The 14,704-nt window shown below is 42.2% G+C and overlaps 2 protein-coding genes across 4 annotated transcripts; both read left to right on the top strand.

The window, feature by feature from the left end:
* Positions 1-694: 694 nt before the first annotated feature.
* On the top strand, positions 695-1,670 carry LOC136502670 (uncharacterized). The gene has a single exon (XM_066497912.1). It carries the CDS (start codon positions 741-743, stop codon positions 1,098-1,100), a length of 360 nt encoding a protein of 119 aa, XP_066354009.1. The 5' UTR covers positions 695-740; the 3' UTR covers positions 1,101-1,670.
* An 873-nt stretch (positions 1,671-2,543) lies between these two features.
* On the top strand, positions 2,544-11,251 carry LOC136502525 (transcription factor TGAL4-like). Of its 3 annotated transcripts, none has more exons than XM_066497797.1 (13): positions 2,544-5,807; positions 5,889-6,081; positions 6,393-6,514; positions 7,052-7,158; positions 7,250-7,396; positions 8,482-8,532; positions 8,661-8,723; positions 8,815-8,892; positions 8,972-9,017; positions 9,104-9,375; positions 9,627-9,863; positions 10,251-10,393; positions 10,859-11,251. In XM_066497797.1, the coding sequence occupies exons 2-13, from the start codon at positions 5,981-5,983 to the stop codon at positions 10,938-10,940; spliced, it is 1,449 nt and encodes a 482-aa protein (XP_066353894.1). In that variant the 5' UTR covers positions 2,544-5,807; positions 5,889-5,980; the 3' UTR covers positions 10,941-11,251. The 3 variants fall into 3 exon arrangements, with proteins under 3 accessions (XP_066353894.1, XP_066353892.1, XP_066353893.1); XM_066497795.1 differs by having other exon boundaries at positions 4,982-5,807; positions 7,247-7,396; XM_066497796.1 differs by having other exon boundaries at positions 4,988-5,807; positions 7,247-7,396; positions 8,664-8,723.
* The last annotated feature ends 3,453 nt before the right edge of the window (positions 11,252-14,704 follow it).

The following is a 14,704-nucleotide window of genomic DNA, read 5'->3' as shown; positions in this document are numbered from 1 at the left end:
GAAAAGCAAGCATATAAGGTTAGTTTAGCCATTGCCATTTGCAAGTTTGAAAAGCAATAAATTCGCATGGATTTGGTTACAAATTTACACCATTTCATATATAATAGCTAGAACTACCTAAAGAGACATGCGTGTAACTACCATACCCCAAATTCAGCACTAGTAGTGCAGTAGATAAGATAGATACTTTGAAATAGGTGAAGATCAGTACCACCAAACGACTAATGTTTTCTAAGCTAACATTAGTCTACTAGAGAAAACAAAGTAGTGACGATTATCCTCACACAAAAGGTGGGTGACTATTATGATGTGTAACTTTTTGTTAGTGTTATTAAGACAACTGTGCTAATGCATTGCGCACGCGCCACATTTTTTTTCCTAGATCGACCTGACACAAAACATGCCAAATAAACCAAGTCAAGAACAGCAAGTTACAAAAGGGCAGGTTGATACCCTCATATCTACTGAGTGGGTGGGTTAGTCATTATGCTAGCTAATAAGCTTTTGCATAGGCCATCATAGCCTCATAGGTGAAGCAACTTCGATTGGTCGGCCAGTGGTATTAAAGAAATATGCCCCTAACAATGTGCCCCAGTTCACAAAGCGTTTCCTTTAAATACAACGACACACACTGCTGCCTCCAACCCCATCTCTCAGCTGTGAACTGTGATCTTTTGCTCCAACAGAGCTTCAGAGTTCAGACTTCAGAGTACATCACAATTCCATCAGCAGCCATCGTCATGGGGAACTGCCTGGTGATTCAGGACAGGAAGGAGATGAAGATCGTGAGCATGGACGATGTCAGCAGCGAAGTCCTCAAGGTGCCACCCCGCAGCAGATTGATGAAGGTCCATGACGACTCCCTCGGCGAGCCCCTGCCGGCGGCGAGCGTTCTTCCGGTGAAGGCGCCAGCGGGCACCGTCAGGGTGAAGCTGGTGATCAGCAAGCGGGAGCTCAAGAAGATGCTCGACAAGCAGGGCATGTCGCTGGACGACATGGTGGTGTCTCTCATGCGCAAAGAAACAAGCGATCATGAACAGGAGTGTTGCGGAGGGTGGCGGCCTGCGCTGGAGAGCAGACCAGAGGGCAGTGATCTATAGCAGCCGGGGTCGATCGTTCAGATATCAAAGTTTCAATATCTTAGCACAAGTTACAGGATGCATTTTGGAGCTCCTTTCAAAAAAAAAAGTATAGATATAGATCTAAACGTACAAAGATAAGATCTAGATATATTCTCTCCATCTTTTTTTGCCCACTCCCACTCTGTGTCCTCATCGGGCATCAGCAAAAATAGCTCAACAATTCCAAGGGATTCACATGCGTACTTCTGCTATGTGGTTGATCCTTGGTAATTGTCACTGTCAGCTCCCTATCTATCTTTTTTTTTGACGCAATCCTATCTATCTTATCCTGGACTCCTGGTCTATTGTGACGGTTAGTAAAAACATGACATACCCATGGCCCTGTCATAGTTGGTTTTACATTTAGTTATGCTATTCTGCACTGTTGCCAACTGGCAGGAAGGTGGGAATCAACATGAGCTAAGTCTGAAGAATTTGCACAGCTTACCGCTTAGGCATGTGGTACTTAATTACTGGTGATATGTACCTAGTCTGTTAAGCTGAAAACAGAACTTTGCACTCTTCTGTAAGCCACTTCAAGAAGTTAAATCATTAGTGAGACTGAATATTATTGAACTGCAGATGAATCCATATATTTATCCACCAAAATTCCTAGCGATCAATCAACTGGCACTATTTTTTGCCGAACCGGAAAATTTTGAGTAATATCTTCCCAGACAGAGAAAATGAACTCAGAAAAATGAGATCAAGATACCGCTTGCACACCATGTAGTTTAAACCAAACAAACGCTTGCGTTACTAGCCTTGACGGTTTCAGTGCCACGCACCATCTTCGACCCTGCGAGATCCGGGTCTGTCATTTCGGCATTTGCATTCGGAGATCAACAAATGTAAGTGATGATGTTCTCAAAGGTGTTGCAACCACAGGCCCATGATAAACAAGAAACATCACAGTGATTTTCACGGAGAAAACCTGGATATGTGCGAAATCCGGGTTTGTGCTTATCTGTCACGAGAATCCGGGTATATGATCATGAGGATGTAGCCCATCTGCTGATCATTTTTGTGTTTGTTGCCCCCTGTACCTGTACGAAATATGTGCCTCAAAATCAATCAATGGGAAAAAGTTGTACACCACGTCTGGGCTGAGAATAATGTACTGTACAACTGGAGGCCTCATTCTGAGACGGACCGAGATGATCCAGGTTGTGTGTGCCACACAACACTTGAACACAGCCCAGCCCATTTTCCTACGACGACCAGTGTTCTGGGCCATAAAATGTCATAGCCCAAATCAAAGACGAGGCCTAGCCAGTGCCAGCGGTAGGGAATAGTGGGGCCCATCAAGGATCGGCCAGCCCGCAGCAGTTGTCTAGGCCCACGCTCACACCAGCCCATCTTCCTAACCAAGTCCAACGACGATCGCCGGCAACGACGACGGAGGGGACGCGGCAAGGCAACCGGCGACGGAGGTGCGACGCGGCGGGCTTATGGTTGGTGATACAGGAGTCGGGGATGCGCGTCAGCGGCGGGTGGAGATGGAGAGGGTGCCGGGCGGCCTGCCGGGAGGCGCGGGTGGCGGAGGGACCGGCGGTTCCGCCTCTATCGGCAAGAGCGAACAGCGAAGGAGGTCCATCGGCGCGGCGCCTCATACGGTCACACCCGCTAAGTTTCTAATGATCTCTTTTATTTCTGTTATTTCGATTGCAGCTTTCCTTTGATTGAATTGCCCGATTCAGTTACCATTTCCCCCTTACAAGTACTAACTGATTTCGATTTCGGCATTTCGCATCCAAATCATCATAACCATCATAACTACTAACATGCAACTCTAGTTGTGTATATCATTGCTACTAAATGGTTATTCCTAATTTCCTATTACATCATCCTCTATGTATATATCATGCTTACGGTGCTCTTGATAGGCATATATGCCTTATTTGGAAATTTACTGTACAAGGAATGGCCTAATCCAGTAATCCATCCGTGCTTAGTACTTACAGTATAACGCAGCCTAGCCAATAAACTACTTAATGTTCTTTGTTTGCTTAAAGCTGTACACAACAATATAATATGGTACTGGTCATCGAAGAAACTAATTAGAGCCTTAATGATTTACCTCAAATCATGCTTGAAGTTTCAACTACTGTACCAAATGTGCATGCATCCAAACTTGCCAGGCGTACCAATTTTCAATCTGCTAGCAGCTCGGCGCATGCATCACCTAATCCAATCATAAACATTCTCCTATTCCTTTTGGGCTATTATTAAATTCTCTTGTAAATATTTTTTTGCACATTTTCATGCCTGATCATTGGCAAGAAAATAGTGGGTGACAGGGTGAGGACAGAGGAAAGGAAACAGAAAGGCTCGATAGGAACAGCATAGATTAGTCAAGCGCTTTAATTTTTTAAGTGTAAAACGAAAGGGACATATGTTCTTATTCCAGCTAACCATTGTCTTTCCTGACTGAAAAAGGTTCTTTGTTAATAAAGTCTAACTAGTATTTATCCCAGCCTCTGCATGAGCTATGTTCTCAACCATCCATCATTATGAGTTCCAGTCCCCGACTGACAAAAGTTTGCTAGCAAAATAGCCAAACAAAATAATGAACACAAACTTATACGGGATAAAATGAATTAAGTGCAAATTCCATTAGTAGACATCCACCCATGATTGACAAAGATGTCCACCGGCCATCATTTTCAACATATATACAACATGCCCACATCGTCTTTATCTGAAAAATGTCTCCTTTTGTAGCTAGGACCAAAAGCGGATCCAATGTGTATGAAAAAGGATCTAAGCTTTGTTGGTGAATTGGTGATTACTGACAGGATTACGTTTACATGCATGCCAAATATATCTCCTCTTTGGTGAACATCTGATGTGGAATCACACAGTAGTGGAGTTCTCTTTTAACTAAAATGATAAGCCTCATGTGTTTTTCACTACTGTAAATTACATCAGTTGAGTCATCATGTGACCAAGAGTTTAGATGTGGCTTTAGGAGCCCACCATTAAGTTTGTGATTTGCACTTCTGGAGATTCACACGAGGCATCAAGTTTTGCTTTTAATTACCGTGTAATTTTGTGCACAAAGATGTTAAAACATATACGTATTATTTAACCTCGGTCCAACACATCAATGACAAATGACATTAGCTAACAAAAAAAGCCCATTGATTGATTAGACTTAACACTGGGCTGAGGGATTTAATATGTTAGCTCACGTTTTGGATATGGATTGGATTGGTGTGGGTTTAGGTATTGTTTGACAAGCCATGGATGTTGACTCATTAACAGGGGACAATGCCAGGCAAATTAAAATCAGGAATCAAATTAAAATATTGGTGTTGCCTGTCCAGTAGGTTATGTCATTACTTTCGCTGCATGATTGGGCATTGACATGAATATTGTAGAATACATCGAATTATACTTCCTATCTAATTGATATAATACTCCTCAAAGCTACGGTAGACTTGTTTTCAACAGGTTTAATTAGGTTTAGATTATGCTTTTATTTTGTTTGGTTATTTTTTTATCTTTGAATTGCTGATCTAGTATAAATAAGCAATGCATTGTGTTTATGTTTTTTTATTGAAACACTGCATGCTGAGAGCTACATAAGACCATAAACATCTATCATTGGGCCAGGATGACTTGGCCTGGCCGCAGACGTCTCTGTTATTTTTTGTTGGTTTTCTCCCTCACTCCATCTTCATGAAATGGAAGAGATCCTGCCTTTATTCTCAGAAGAGAAAATTGGTTCACGCCTTCACGGCAACGCTAATGACCAAAATGTCCATGCTGCTGCTAACCAATAGTTTCAGACGTTTTTTATTTTGTACATATAATAGTAATGTAAGCAGTCTTGAATAATTGATAACACCAGATGGCTCCTCTGTTTTTGTTAGGCAACAGTTTGTGGTCTACTGCATTTCAAATTAGTTTCTCTTGAACACTTAAGTGAACTTCAACTTCAAGTGCACTTACATGTGTTTGCATGAGCTACTACTAGCAGTTATCTTGTGATTAACCATGCTATCATAAGTTCATAACAGGGATTGACAGGCATGGTGAAAGTCTAAATGCGATGGGTGGGGTGGCATTGTTGAGTAGAAAACCAGCTGTTCCAAGAATTATTTTGAAGTTAAAAAGAAACAATTATGTTTCGAAAGTCCCTGTAAGATTATGTTATCACCAATGTGAAGTTGTAATCCTTCCCACGGCTCATTATATTATTAAAGAAGTGCTTCTGTCCATATCCATCCATCCACAGTTCTTCCTTTCTAGTTTTTCAAAAAAAAAAGAAGGTCATGCAATAAATAAATAAAGATAAATTAGGAGGACTTGCTGGGCCAACCAGGGAGGGCAGTTAGTTCCAATGTGATAAGAGTGCAGCCTGGGATTCCTGTGGCTTCATGACAAAAGTTTTCAAGTGAAGACAAGGCCCTATACTTCCTCTCTCACCCTCTCTCTCTCACCGGAAATCACAGTACAAAAGCAGGCTATGAGAACAAAACATATCGTCCTCTGAAACTGGGGCATTGTGGCACACCTAAAGAAGCTGAAACTATTACACTGTCATATCAAACAAGAATCTGCGGCGTGTGAGCAAGAGCTACCCAGAACAGAAACGGTCAAGCCTGCATGCGCTCCAACTCCTTCAAAGCTACTTCGTCGTCGCCAGGGCTCTTTCTTGTTGGAGGTCTCCCAATCCTGGTATGTTCTTTGATTTGACTCCATTAGTGGTGTGCAGCATCATGATCAGACGATTTGATCTTTTTTGCGTTCTGGATGCAGAAGCTTCTAGGTTGCTGGTGAATCTACAAGAAGAGCAGAAGAATTTGGGACACGGATATCTGTATATAGGAGTTCTGAGTGTGCTGCGCAGGATGGGAGAGACTAGTAGTTCTAGCCATTCAAGGCAGGATCCTTGTGTTCTTGGCTATGGCTTCCATGGTGCCATCGCCAATTCCACTCCTGCAAACTTCTTGTAAGAACACCTCTTCCTCTTCCTCTCTTTTCCTCTCATATTCTGTTTGGCATCTTTCTTCAGTTTTGGGGCCAGGATTTTTGCAATGAAAAGGCAAAGATGAATGAGCTGCAACTTGATTGCATTTGTTTCAAGTTTATGATTTTTTTTTTGCATGAGTTCCTCAGTTTTAATTTCTTCATTCCTCTCTGTCATCTTCTGTCACATTGGTTCCTCGTCCTTTTCTACCCAACGACGTTGCTCATGCTTCCTGCCTAACATTTCTGCTCTACCTCTAATGGTTACTGATTGCCATTTCACATGCCTAGCAGTGACCAAGAAGGAGCTGCCTATTTTGGAGAGCTGGAAGAGACTTTCATGCATCAGGTTGCCTCACTCACAAGAACTCAACAAGCTGCAACCACCTCCATAGCTCATCATGGAGACATCAAGCGTATGCCAATCTCTCTCTTTCTCTGCTTTATTAGTCGTTTTCTCTCTCCCTCTCTCTGGCTCTGACCAAGACCAAGAAAACACACAACCGTTTCTCTCTCTGGCTACTGGGCACTGGCCAAGGCCAAAAACGCACAACCTTGTGAGGCACTTTTGCAATAGTTAGGGCATGGTATTCAAAAGCAACCATGCAAGAGCAGCAGGAGTGGCAGTTGTGCAGCTGTGCTACTTGTGTGTGGCGTGATTATCTTGTTATTCCCTTCCCTCCTCCTCCTCCTCCTCCTCTCTCCTCTCTCCTCTCCTCTATCTCTCTCTCTCTAGAGTGCAACAAGTTGATCTCCATGGTAGTACATGTACCACACTACCAACTCTCTAGCTCTCTGTAGGCAAAAGCTCAAAGAGAATAAGTTCCGTTCACTTTCACTGCCACAGTGGTCCCACTTACCTTCCCTTGTGATCCCAATGCATTCTTTCAGTTTCATCTCTGGTACTGGGATAGATGTCTTGATGTCCTCTCCCCTACGATATCTTCTTGCAGCCTTTCCCACTGCTGCTACTGTCACAGCTGCAACGGCTACAGCTAGGCCACCTCCTACACTGGACATCTTCCCAGCTTGGCCTATGAGGTCTCTTCACACACCCAAGGTATGGACTAGCTACAAGTATCGCATCTAACTAGTACGAGCAAGAACACAAGTTTGCAACTGCTCCCCCTTTTGCTTTTACACGTTAGGAGGGCTCAAATGTGACAGCAGACAGCACAGACGACTCGGAGAGCAGCAGCAAGAACAACAGCAACCACTCCTCAGATCAGCACGGAGCAGCAGCAGACATGCAAAGCCAGTTTGATCAAGTTTCACAGCAGCAGCAGCTACAGCACAAGGTAGGCATTTCTCTGTGGCTGCATCCATCTTACTATCTCTCCTGCATGGCTGCATCCTTATTGATAAAAAATGCAATGTATAGTAGTATATCTTGTTCCCTATCCTGGTCTCATGTCGCTAGCTAGCCCACAAAGGCCACAACTTCCAAGATGCTCATGCAGCTAGCTAGTACATGCTCTCCTATTGGTAGAAGAAGACATAATTCCATGGCATTTATGGTCTTACTGCTCCCAAGATCACCAATTCCAACGTGGATAGATGAATCTTTTGGTCCCTAGCCCCGTGTAGAAATAAGAAGAGTTTCAACTGCCTCGCTGATGTTTGTGCACTGGGTTAATGTTTTTGTGTACTGCTAGTATTAGATGGAGAATATGATCTCTTATCTTCGAAAATTTTATATTGGTTGAGTTTTATTTTAGGATGACGGACAACATCCTCTACAAGAACTAGTCATTCTAGTTATTCATCTAAAATAAGAGCTAGCTAGTCCTCTAGATGAATGGCATTTTGCTATATAGGTGTGTGGATAAGTCGAGTAGGCTAGTAGAGGATACGTTAGGTAGTGCATGATAGATCATGTACTGCCATTGGTGCTGCAATAGGAGACAAGCTTGTATTCTTACAATATTATTTTGTCTCTAGCTTACAGAATTGTGCCCGAATAGAAATGAGACAGCTGATGCTTAAATAATGGCAACTTTGGGTCAGTGGTGCTTTAGGTACTTTCTGGTCAATTGATCAACTGCCAAGATATATTGGGTGAAAACATTATATATGAACTGCATGATTCACACTTAACCAAAAGAAACTTTGCAAATTAGGGCGTGACAACAACATGAACAAAAGGCAAAACTAGGTTTTGTCTGTTGTAAGAGTGGGTGGCTTCGACCAAATGTACACCACTGATTTTTTTATTTCTGATTGATGTAACGTGAATGTCGATATCCTACTATTTATTGTTTACGCCATGGGCACACACAGATGAACAGAAATAGTGTTATGTCATTTCTCTCCTATTGTCTAATTGTACTCAGGTTTACTGATTTTACATGTTGTGACTTGTCCATCTATACTTGGTATGCAGAACATGGCTACTAGTTCCACCCCAAGGACTGGCAAGACTCCTGATCGAAAGGTCTCTATCTGTCTCTTTCAGTTACCTATTTGCAGTAGATCATTCTCAGTTGATGCCATGAAAGCTAACAAAGATATATATGTACATCAGAATCCTAGATGATGAGTTTGATCTTCTCTTGGTGTCAGCAGACAATCAGAAGGCTTGCGCAGAACCGAGAAGCTGCACGCAAAAGCCGGCTGCGAAAGAAGGTGAATATTGAGCGTCATTTACTTAGAAACTGAATCATTTAACAGTGAGTTTACCAAGTTCTTGACAATTAATTTTGTCAATGTGCTACAGGCTTACATTCAGCAGCTTGAGAGCAGCAAACTGAAGCTCGCTCAGATAGAACAGGACATGCAGAGAGCACGTTCCCAAGTACACTGTAGTTTCTAGGCCTGTGTGTTACTTTCTGACTACTAACTGAACATCTGAATCGATGAAATATGTTGTTCAGGGCATCTTTCTTGGAGGAGCTCCTGGTGCAAACACCACCAGCTCAGGTGCCTCATCTGATCCTCATTTCTCAACGTTCTTATGCGTTGTTGTAGTCGTTTTATAGTCCACTTGTATCATCAACCATGTCCAGGCGCCGCAATGTTCGACGTGGAGTACGCCCGTTGGTTGGATGACCATGGCCGGCGCATGGCCGAGCTGCATGGAGCTCTGCATGCGCACTTGCCCGACGGTGACCTCAGAGCCATCGTGGATGACACCCTGACCCACCACGATGAGCTGTTCCAGCTGAAGGCGTCAGCAGCCAAGTCCGACGTGTTCCACCTCATCACCGGGGTGTGGACAACCCCTGCTGAGCGATGCTTCCTCTGGATGGGTGGATTCAGGCCATCAGATCTGGTCAAGGTATGAACTCGTCTGATAATCTGAATATAAGTATAGAACAACTGATGTCAAACTGCCTGCACTATACTGTACATAACTGCATTCACATAGATTGATAAACTGAACTCAGTCTAAATACTTTTTCAATACTTAAATAACAAGATTTTTTTCAACCAACAGTAGGAAACAATGAACACAGTCTAAATCTGACATCATTTTAGTACAACAATATTTTCCATGTTCAGTACAGATAATTTTTCATGTTGCTGCAGACGCTGCTACCCCAGCTAGATCCCCTGACTGAGCAGCAACTGGTAGGCATATGCAACCTTCAACAGTCATCACAGCAGGCAGAGGAAGCTCTCTCCCAGGGCCTGGACCAGCTGCATCAGTCACTAGCTGACACCATGGCCGGTGGATCTCTGATTGACGACACCAACATGAGCTTCATGGGGCAAATGGCTCTTGCCCTTGGCAAGCTGTCCAACCTTGAAGGTTTTGTGATACAGGTTATGGTTTCTCACTCTTGATCATTATGTCAGTGTTATTTAGTCCTCCACTCAACTTTGTAGATGAGCAAGACTTCCAGGAGTTAAAGTAATGTCACAGAGATAATGTATTCAGGAGTCGGGACATCTTTATTTGCCTGGTCACACTCGTAAAAAAATAAGCAGCTGGTCTTTTTAGACAACGTCAAGTTTAATTATTCAATACTATGTAGCTCACTCATATCTAATAGGCTTTATGATGCCATCAGAATATACAAATGTGGAAGTTTCATGCCTGCGTTGTAGAAAAGATATGACTTGTCAACTAAGCATGTAATGATACCTTTTTGGAATGCATCTGTCCAATGTTCCTGCAACATGAGCTAAAGCTAGATGTGTAATTTCCAGGCTGATAACTTGAGGCAGCAGACTCTTCATCAGATGCACCGGATTCTGACAGTTCGGCAGGCAGCTCGATGTTTCTTGGCCATTGGCGAGTATCACAATCGCCTCCGCGCCTTAAGCTCCCTCTGGGTTTCTCGGCCCCGAGAGTAAGCACCATGCAGTTCCTTCGTCAGTCCCCTATCTTTAGTTGGTTTAAGAAGTATCCAACCTCTAGTTCTCTCTCTTTTTTTGAAAGATCCAACCTCTAGTTGTTGAAGGTAGTATTGACTAATGAGTGAACAGATTCAAGTACACATTATTTAATTTATATAGAGTTAGCCAGGGCTTCTAGATAGAGGATAGGTATACTAAATTAATACATGGTGTTCCCTACTAAATCAGCAGGGAATGGACCGTCCTACCAGCAATCAAAATTCAGCAAGCAATAACAAAATATAAAGTCCATACTCGCCTAAAAGAAGGGCCATGCTATGGCATATTTAGATGTTTGGCCAACTAACTGAACTCTACAAAACCCTAAAATAATTAGCTGGTGCCTGTAGCATATCTTTTCATTTTTGAAGATGCTTCCCTGATCAATTTGTTATTGCTGGTGCCTGTATGGCGTGCAGGATACTGGGTGCAGATGAAGGCCATTGTGGGGAGATAAGCATTGCAGCACAAGCATCCCAAAGCCAATTTTCATCCTTCTGATTCACGCATGATTTGGAACTAACCTTCATCTTAGGAGCAAGAGAGAAACGACTGGGAAGTGGAAAGAGAAGTTTTGGATGCTATCAGATATCTGAGAGGCACAAAAGAGAGCTGGGGAATGGAGTGTTTCTGAAGATGTTTAGTTCACTGGACTCGTGTCCAGTGCTGCACGTTCTTTTAGTTCTGTCCAGTCTAGATTCTCAAACAGCTCTGCCTTTGGTTCTGTCCAGTCTGAATTCTCAAAACAGCTCTGCCGGTAATGAAAGAATTCATTCGGCAACTCTACACAGATAATTGCTGGTTACTGCATATCTACTTATCTACTAGTAATCTGTATGACTATCTTTCTCCACTTTCTAGTTACCCATAAGGATGACTAATGCTCTTTAACTAGATCTGGTTATTATATGTAATCTTTATAAAAAAAACGATTAATGTAATCTTTATCGATGTGTCCACCTATCTTCCGGTTATAACTTATAAATAAAAGAATTGAAGATAGTGTCTGATCATAATCGACTATTAAGGTCGGTGAAGAAAGGTATAAAACCCTCCCAGACATAGATATATAATAAATCAATCAAAGTGAAATGGCCATCCTCGTAGGCATAGTCGACCTGTTGACGCGAAGATCAGTCGCACATCAACTAGGGCTAGATCGTCTGAGTCGCTACGGACCGAAGAACGTAGCAAGGTGGTAAAAAATGAAGAGATTTACGAGCAAACCACCAGAGGGTAACCAATCGTGCTTGCGTGACGAATAACGACTAGTTTATGAGAAAAATAGCAAAGAAAACGTCAAAGCTCTTGATCGGGAGGAACCCTGTCGGGGAAGGACATCGGCGAGTTCCCCTAGGTCGGTTGGCAAGCCTAGTGAACCATCCTTGGTTATCCGATCAAGAGATGAACATCTTGTCATGGGTTAGAAAAAGGATTAGGGAAAAAAGGTATATTTTAAATGTAAATTGGATGATTTTGTATTGGATACCTCAATCGGCCATACCCCCTATTTTATAGGGAGTATCGGTGGTCTTATCCTATTGAAAAACCCATGAGGTACTATTTTTATGTTGTTATAGTTTTTCTTAGATTTGATTAAAACTGCCATGAGCCTATTTAAATTGTCGTGGGCCCAATTTTAGTGTCAACACGATAAAAAAAAGGAAACCTTTCCAATGAGTGCTTCCCTAAGATCCCAAGTGATGGCACTGCTTGATGCAAAAGTGGCATTGCAATAACAACAATTGTAATAAATAGTAACTGAAGATAAGTGATTCTCATGCCAACGGTCACTTTATACGATTTATTACGTAGACGGTTCTCAAGCTAACGCCAGTGGAACACACCATTTCCACTGGTGGTTCTGAAAACCACAAGTAGAAACCATTTTTGTAAAGTGATGTGACCAACTAGACTTGGTCATCATCCTAGCCAGATCTGATTTAGGTCGGGCCAGAGAGATAAGTTACGAGAGTGGACAGAAGATAATGGTGACATGTGGGCTCTGATGTCATTTACACCTGCAAAACCACCACCCTTTATGGCCAAGGATCGCTGGTCTTCGAGTTCCATGCCAGCTAAAACTAAGCTCGGGCAATAGTTGGATGATCAAAAAATAAACTTATCTTATATCATAAATCAATAATAAACTCTAGCAATGATTCAATTCAACGGTATATTCCGAATTAAATTTTTTATGATACTTGACGTTCAATTGAGCGGAGAGGCTCCTTAATTTGTTCCAAGCGGAAAGGAAAATAAACTGTAATGGCAGAGATAATAACTACTATGCCGGTCCAAATCATGATCTTCATCGACTTGGGTTTGTTGTCTCGTGAAAATTGCAAGTTGCAAATCTATTCCGTTGCTACGTTTTTTTTTTCGACGGCCTTTTTTTTTTTTGACCGCTCGATGGAGGTTCTGCTAAGGTTGGCAGATTGCTATGCCAAATTTGCTGCAGTTCCAACTCGACCAGCGATAACGGCGACAGTTTAAAGCTAGAACATCAATAGAAAGGTGGAAGTACCTCCCCAGAACTGAATATATATTAGGATGTGTCTCTATGGCAGGTGACTGATGGTTTGCTTAACCATCAGTCACCAGCCTGCACCGTACGATCAAGAACGAACTGTGGCAGGTGACCGAAGGTTTGTCTAACCATCAGTCACCATTTGTCTGTTCTGTTGCTTACTTTTTCCGGCCAAAACAGGCATGCGTCAACAGTTCAACTTTTAAATAAAAAGGGCAGCTCAAATAAGCAGCCTCTTTGTTCTCCTAAAGTCTGAACATTATAGCTTAACTAATTACATAATGGTCAAGATGCAACTTCTATATCCTACCACTACTGCAAGCCGAGATGTTCTCCAAACTACAGATACACTGTTCTGCTGCATAGAATACAAAATAACACAATTGTTCTAAGCAAGCCAGCCACTGAAAAATCAAAGCTAAAAGCACTCTTAAAAACCTGCAGTAGCAAGCTCAAGAAAAATTCAGTCAAGCAGAGTCAACAGGAGAACAAAGATGTTGTAAAAACTGAACTGAACGAAAAGCACTGAAACAGTATGTAGCTAGCTGCTGTTGTAAGAACTACTCCGGCAAAGAAGAATTTGCCGAAACAACACATGAACAGGCTAACTGAAAGGCAAGCTGTTCCTGGGATTAAATCAACTGACACACAACAACCATTAACTGCTAGTGTTGTTGGCAAACACTGAGAAATACAAAAACTGCTACTGAAAGAACAAAACCAAAAAAAAACTCAGACCTTGCAAGCAAATTTAACAAAAATGACCAAAACAAATTTGATTGACACAAAATTCCTAAATGAACTAGAAATCGAACACAAAAAATTTGCTAGGCTCCTTCAAGCGCCGACCTGGCACTCCTTGGCGGCTGCAACAGCGGACCGGACAACCACAAAAAATTCCTAAATGAACTAGAAATCGAACACAGAACCAATCAAATCCTCGCACAAAAAAGCAGATCCTAAAACAGCTTGTAAATCACTGAACAGAGTAAAATTCTGATTCCTGAATGAAAATAGATCATACCTATGACACTTTGAAGGATATACATAGGCAACACATTGGAAACTTTTACCAAATTTGAGTTCGCTACACAAAGAAGCTTCCACTCTACATAACCACAAGGCTCCTTAACCAGAGTTATAAAATGATGACAGGTATTACTCTGACACAAAAGGTATCATCTTATCTGGAGATACTAAAGGTCAGCTGTCTTTAATTGAAAACACTGTCAAAATAATACACCCACTTCTGCGAAATCCAAGACCTACTTAACGATGGATATTGAAACAAGAGATCTGACAACGTTATGTGCTAACAGCCAAAAGTTAAAATAAATTGATAATTATATTTTTAGCAGAAATATCTTAGATTTACATAAAGTCTAAAGTAAAGATGGCAACGGGGACCCGATACCCGATACCCGACGGGTATTTGATCCATTAGGGGACGGGGATGGGATCATATCTTTACCCGTGGGCATCTAGATGGGCAAGAATCCATACCCAACGGGTATAGCGGGTACGGGAACGTTCCCTGTTTACCCGTCCCCGTTACCCGTTGGGGAACCCGACTATTTGAGCTATCATGCGAGTATTAGGCTCAAAGAAGCTCAACATAGGTATTTTGGTCCAAATCTGAATAGTCATATATATAGTTTGTGTGTTCTAGGAACCCTCGCTCAATTTTTTCTCACCATCTCCATCAGCAGCACAAGCACGCATGTCTTACGAGCGC

This window comes from Miscanthus floridulus, chromosome 14 (assembly GCF_019320115.1).
Source record: "Miscanthus floridulus cultivar M001 chromosome 14, ASM1932011v1, whole genome shotgun sequence".
In the NCBI taxonomy this organism is placed as follows: Eukaryota; Viridiplantae; Streptophyta; class Magnoliopsida; order Poales; family Poaceae; genus Miscanthus; species Miscanthus floridulus.
This window is presented reverse-complemented; position numbering and strand designations above follow the sequence as displayed.

Excerpts from the sequence above, each read along its gene's own strand:
- LOC136502525 (XM_066497795.1), top strand. The coding sequence starts at position 5,981 with ATGGGAGAGACTAGTAGTTCTAGCCATTCAAGGCAGGATCCTTGTGTT. Across the intron at positions 6,515-7,051 it reads TCATCATGGAGACATCAAGC|CCTTTCCCACTGCTGCTACT; the intron begins GTATGCCAATCT and ends ATCTTCTTGCAG. Across the intron at positions 8,893-8,971 it reads TGCAGAGAGCACGTTCCCAA|GGCATCTTTCTTGGAGGAGC; the intron begins GTACACTGTAGT and ends TATGTTGTTCAG.
- LOC136502670 (XM_066497912.1), top strand. The coding sequence starts at position 741 with ATGGGGAACTGCCTGGTGATTCAGGACAGGAAGGAGATGAAGATCGTG.